This window comes from Coenobita brevimanus, chromosome 117, assembly GCF_032717465.1.
Source record: "Coenobita brevimanus isolate Jiangsu-jjx chromosome 117, ASM3271746v2, whole genome shotgun sequence".
Classification (NCBI taxonomy): domain Eukaryota; kingdom Metazoa; phylum Arthropoda; class Malacostraca; order Decapoda; family Coenobitidae; genus Coenobita; species Coenobita brevimanus.
In genome coordinates this window covers 7,705,068-7,710,989 of record NC_137070.1, presented here as the reverse complement: position 1 = coordinate 7,710,989, position 5,922 = coordinate 7,705,068, and the positions used below count along the sequence as shown (strand labels likewise).

General features: G+C 43.6%; 2 protein-coding genes across 2 annotated transcripts; both read right to left on the bottom strand.

Annotated features, from left to right (window-relative positions):
• Positions 1-399: 399 nt before the first annotated feature.
• Positions 400-762, bottom strand: LOC145389456 (histone H2A-like). The gene has a single exon (XM_080264752.1). It carries the CDS (start codon positions 760-762, stop codon positions 400-402), a length of 363 nt encoding a protein of 120 aa, XP_080120878.1.
• Positions 763-5,255: 4,493 nt separating this feature from the next.
• Positions 5,256-5,618, bottom strand: LOC145389455 (histone H2A-like). The gene has a single exon (XM_080264751.1). It carries the CDS (start codon positions 5,616-5,618, stop codon positions 5,256-5,258), a length of 363 nt encoding a protein of 120 aa, XP_080120877.1.
• Positions 5,619-5,922: the final 304 nt, after the last annotated feature.

Sequence of the window (5,922 nt, the reverse complement as noted above, 5' to 3'; positions counted from 1 at the left end):
TGGTGGGAGAATAGCCATCATCACCTGTGTTTTCATTCATCCACCCGGCCAGGCATTTATTTAGGAGGCATAATTATACAGTACAGTAATATGTAGGTGCAGTTGGGAACGGAACAAGACGCTATGTAATAGTAGGAATAATAATATTATTAATCGACCTTCACTGATGTCAGTAGCTTCTTACATCCAACCGAACATAAAAATAGCCACAGACATATGCCAGCATTCAACTCATACCACATAGAAACAGACAGACACATACATACAGTATACCAACACATTCATCCATACACAAAGATGATGTTGGGCAATGCCAAAGTCTATTCTCTCTCAAGAAACGAATGTGGCTCCTAAAGGAGCCGGTGGAGGTGAAGAAGAAGAAGAATTTCTTGGAAGCGTTTATTTCTTCTCCGTCTTCTTGGGGAGCAGCACAGCCTGGATGTTAGGCAGGACACCTCCCTGGGCGATGGTGACGCCAGAGAGGAGCTTGTTGAGCTCCTCGTCATAACGGATAACCAACTGCAGGTGACGGGGAATGATACGAGTCTTCTTGTTGTCATGGGCTGCGTTGCCAGCCAGCTCAAGCACTTCAGCTGCTAAGTACTCCATGACTGCAGCCAAGTAGACTGGGGCGTCAGCACCCACACGCTCGGCGTAATTGCCTTTACGAAGGAGACGGTCGATCCTGCCGACGGGGAACTGGAGCCCAGCCCTGCCAGATCGGGACTTGGACTTTCCCTTCACCTTGCCACGTCCGGACATGGTAGTATCGTCTTCGTCGTCGTCGCTGGAGCAGGACCTTCAGGAGAAGACTAATGCGTCACCCGCCCGTGACCTTCCCTTAAATACCCGTCTTCCCGGTCCGGCCCCATCCCACCCGCGAATGGGAAGGAGGCAGAAGCCGGGCTGCGATCTGGCAGCAATCACATATAAGGATTTCAGCAGCTTACTTTCCTTGTCTGTTCACCATATTCACCGCGTGGGCCCTAAGTCGTCTGTACCGATTTAAAAATAAGCCTATAAAAATCAAAGCTCATCTTGTCAAGGCACTAGTCCTCCCAATCCTAGAATACCCACCCATATCAACTCACACACTAAGCAAAAATCAGTTAAAACAGCTACAGGGCATCCAAAACAAGGCCCTTAGATTTGCGACGGATCAACATTATCCCTGTACACTCAACACTGAGCAGATCCACTTAACAACCAAAACCCTACCTTTGAACATCAGACTCCACAGTCAAGCCGAATAGATCTGGGGAAAAATAGAAATCCACAGTAATAACATCTACAAACAAGCTTAAGAACACCACCGAAGACAACAACCTTAATTTTCACAGATGGTTCCCAAGTAGCCCAAGAGCCATATCAACCGACCCACATCCTATATACTAAACGCTATGAAACTCTACGGGAACGGAAAACCAACTTCAACAAGTTACTCAAACAGTACCCGCATCTAACAACATACACTGACAAGTGATCTCAAGAGACTGCAATACTGCTGCTAGTCACCCACAAACCACAAAACACCTACCTCAAAAACCAACGAAACCAACCGCCAGTTAGCTAGCTAAACAAGATTTTCGATAAAAAGGGGAAAGACAGACTTACAAATTTGCCTCTCAGAAACTCTGGTTTGTCGCCTTTTTTTTTTTTTTCCTTCATGTCTTTCTTTTTCTTTCTTTTCGGCAACGGTGGTTTGGGATGGGCACGTAGGCACAATCGAAATGTTTTGAACTAGGGCTGGGGGTTAAAACAATAGCGACAAAATAAAAGAGTAAATATGGGCGTGCGGGCCTTCTTATTCATCTGGAGAACCAACAACAACGTACCGTCGTCCCAAGAAGTGACGGCACAGAGTCAGATTGCTTCGGTCACTCTCCACTGCCATACGTTCTATGAAAACAGTGAATATAAGGTTAACATTCAATGCCTTCATCACGTCATGCCAAATAACGTATATATTATATCGCGCAAATAATGATGTAAAATGAATAACAGGAGGCAGTGATATATTAGATGGTAACACTTAGTTATCTTTCCCGATTTGAATGAATGTGAAATGTATTAATTTCGCGCGCGGTGGCCAGTACGCCTATAACTCCCAGTCATTTTTTTTTTTTTTATAAACTCTAATGTCCTGCTGAACAGAAAATGCTTATTTGGAAGTTTTGAACTCAATGTTTGGTTTATGAACCTCTGCATTTTATTACTCTTGCGAATCGATTATGCACTGAGGATATCAGACACTGACAGTAGGTAGCATTCTCCAAGGAGCTCCGACTCTAATGTAGGCAAATTTCGATTTTTTTTTTTTTTTTTTTTTTTTTTACTTCTTTCACCGATAGCCCTCTGTCTTATATGAAATAATCCTGAGATTTTTTTCAAGGGAAACTGGCCAAAGGCAGTGTAATAACTGCATGTCTTTGAGTGAATGTTATCTCCTTTCGTGCGTGTTGATCGAAACATTTAAAATAGCTTACTGGCTTACGCCTCCTTCCCGCTTTCTGTCGTCGTCCATGGAGACATTGGAAACGGAAATAAATGACTTGAAATTATTCCCTCGTATTGTAACGGAAATTATTATTTTATAAATAATCATTAATCATTTCCAGTGTTTATTGAAGCTCGCTTTTGTTCAGTCTTACGCTACCCAAAAATCACTGCCTGCTACCATGCTAGATTTGAACTCCACAAAATAATTATTCCCGACTCTTTCTGAGCGCCAGTTGTGAAATATCAGTTAGTTCCGTTTAGGAATTCCTATTATCGTAACTAACCAACTGCTTCCTACAATAATTTTGAAATATACAGATAACTGGTCATGGATTTAATGTTTTTTGTAACAATTTTACCTATTAGGTTTCACCTCGTACAGATATAAGGAAGAGTATGGACACTATCGCTGACCGAAAACTTCTGGATACTCCGCCGGCACTTCTTAGGCCGACTGTTCCAACCCACACACTCAACAGGCGTACAGTAAATACATGCATGACATCGTATCATGCATATTCATGTCACTCTATAATATGTACGTACTGTACATACAACAACACATGTGCACAAATACATTTATACTGTGTGCGCAGTGACCTACACATGTACGTACGCACTAAGTCATGCTCACATACACACAAGCCCTCATACATCCGTACACACAGACATACATGCTCACAAAGACACACACATACACATACGTACAGTATAAACATACAACATACATACATACACACGCACAACTGCAGGTAGAAATCGATGGGTTCAGGTTCACTTTTTTTTCTTTTTTTTTTTCTCAGTATAGTAACTGAAGGATTTACCGTGCGTTCGTGGTCACTGTCAAACCTTCATGACGGGTACAGAGCATCTCCTAATATGCAGCGGGAATGCCTTTCTCTTTGTGCAAGCCTGTGTACGTTTATGAGGGCGTGAGTGAATCAATCAGGAAGTAAACGAAACAGGCAAATAACGACTACAAAACCTGCGACGTGAACAACAGATCAACGAAATAAATAAACGATTACGCAAGTTCCCCCTCCCCCCAAAAAAAGTAAATGAATGATTGAAAAAAGGATGAATGAATGAATGCATGTATGTAAGTATATAAGTACAGTTCATTCCTCCGTAAGTGTGTGTGTGTGTGTGTGTGTGTGTGTGTGTGTGTCCTCATACGTCCGTACACACAGACATACATGCTCAGAAAGACACACAAATACATAGGTACAGTATAAACATACATACACGCGCACAACTGCAGGCGAAAATCAATGGGTTCAGGTTCACATCTTTTTTTTTCCAGCATAGTAACTGAAGAATTCACCGTGCGTTCATGCCGGATAGAGAGCATTTCCTAATATGCAGCGGGAATGCCTTTCTCGTTGTGCCAACCTGTGTACCTTTATGAGGGCGTGAGTGAAGCGATGAGTAAGTAAAAGAAACAGGCAAATAACGAAAACAAAAACTGCGACGTGAACAACACATCAATAAAAGAAATAAACAAATAGGCAAGTATTCCTCCCCCCCTTCCAAAAAAAAAAAGTAAATGACTGAAAAAAAAAAAAAGAGGAATGAATGCATGTCTGTATGTAAGTATTGGAGTTCATTCGTCTGTGTGTGTGTGTGTGTGTGTGTGTGTGTGTGTGTGTGTGTGTGTGAGAGAGAGCATGCTTTGCTCCGTAGGAAGAGCTGATATATGGAAACCTAAACTGAGGGTCTGTCATCATCTCTCTTTGAAGAAGGGTTTTGGCCCTGAAAAGGGCCGAGATTTCTTTCGATCGAGGTGAGGGGCCTCTGCAGATGAACAAATTATCTCTTGAATTTGTTGCTGTCACGGCCGTTTTCTCTAAGTGCCAAAACCCACCAATCACCCATCGTACAAGCATTGCATCAACCGCCATACAACCGCCGAGGCCTGAAATCAAATTTAAATGGATCCGGTTGGTACTTGCACGACCGCTAGTTCATTATATAGAAGAGGTGGTTGAAAAGGTGGCTGACACTCGCCTCCCAACAGTTTCACTAAGCAGGCCTCTACCGGAGCTCGCAGTTCGATGGCTGCTGCAGCTGATGATTTTTAATATTATTATTAATCTTGATGATGATGATGATGATGATGATGGATGGATGGATGAAGAGATAGATGGTGGTGGTATTGTTTTTTGATTTTGTAGTAACTAGTTGTTGCAATACTACTAATGACGAGAGAAATGAATGAATAGTATTTTCTTCATTATTACCATTATTGCTCTTATTTCGGGGTGTTAACCCACCATGGTCGTCACCACACGGATAATATATATACTGTTGTATACATCACCATATCCTCTGTCACTGAACGACTTTGTCCATTCCTTCGATGGTGGGAGAATAGCCATCATCACCTGTGTTTTCATTCATCCACCCGGCCAGGCATTTATTTAGGAGGCATAATTATACAGTACAGTATTATGTAGGTGCAGTTGGGAACGGAACAAGACGCTATGTAATAGTAGGAATAATAATATTATTAATCGACCTTCACTGATGTCAGTAGCTTCTTACATCCAACCGAACATAAAAATAGCCACAGACATATCCCAGCATTCAACTCATACCACATAGAAACAGACAGACACATACATACAGTATACCAACACATTCATCCATACACAAAGATGATGTTGGGCAATGCCAAAGTCTATTCTCTCTCAAGAAACGAATGTGGCTCCTAAAGGAGCCGGTGGAGGTGAAGAAGAAGAATTTCTTGGAAGCGTTTATTTCTTCTCCGTCTTCTTGGGGAGCAGCACAGCCTGGATGTTAGGCAGGACACCTCCCTGGGCGATGGTGACGCCAGAGAGGAGCTTGTTGAGCTCCTCGTCATAACGGATAACCAACTGCAGGTGACGGGGAATGATACGAGTCTTCTTGTTGTCATGGGCTGCGTTGCCAGCCAGCTCAAGCACTTCAGCTGCTAAGTACTCCATGACTGCAGCCAAGTAGACGGGGGCGTCAGCACCCACACGCTCGGCGTAATTGCCTTTACGAAGGAGACGGTCGATCCTGCTGACGGGGAACTGGAGCCCAGCCCTGCCAGATCGGGACTTGGACTTTCCCTTCACCTTGCCACGTCCGGACATGGTAGTATCGTCTTCGTTGTCGTCGCTGGAGCAGGACCTTCAGGAGAAGACTAATGCGTCACCCGCCCGTGACCGTCCCTTAAATACCCGTCTTCCCGGTCCGGCCCCATCCCACCCGCGAATGGGAAGGAGGCAGAAGCCGGGCTGCGATCTGGCAGCAATCACATATAAGGATTTCAGCAGCTTACTTTCCTTGTCTGTTCACCATATTCACCGCGTGGGCCCTAAGCCGCCTGTACCGATTTAAAAATAAGCCTATAAAAATCAAAGCTCATCTTGTCAAGGCACTAGTCCTCCCAATCCT

Excerpts from the sequence above, each read along its gene's own strand:
- LOC145389455 (XM_080264751.1), bottom strand. The coding sequence starts at position 5,618 with ATGTCCGGACGTGGCAAGGTGAAGGGAAAGTCCAAGTCCCGATCTGGC.
- LOC145389456 (XM_080264752.1), bottom strand. The coding sequence starts at position 762 with ATGTCCGGACGTGGCAAGGTGAAGGGAAAGTCCAAGTCCCGATCTGGC.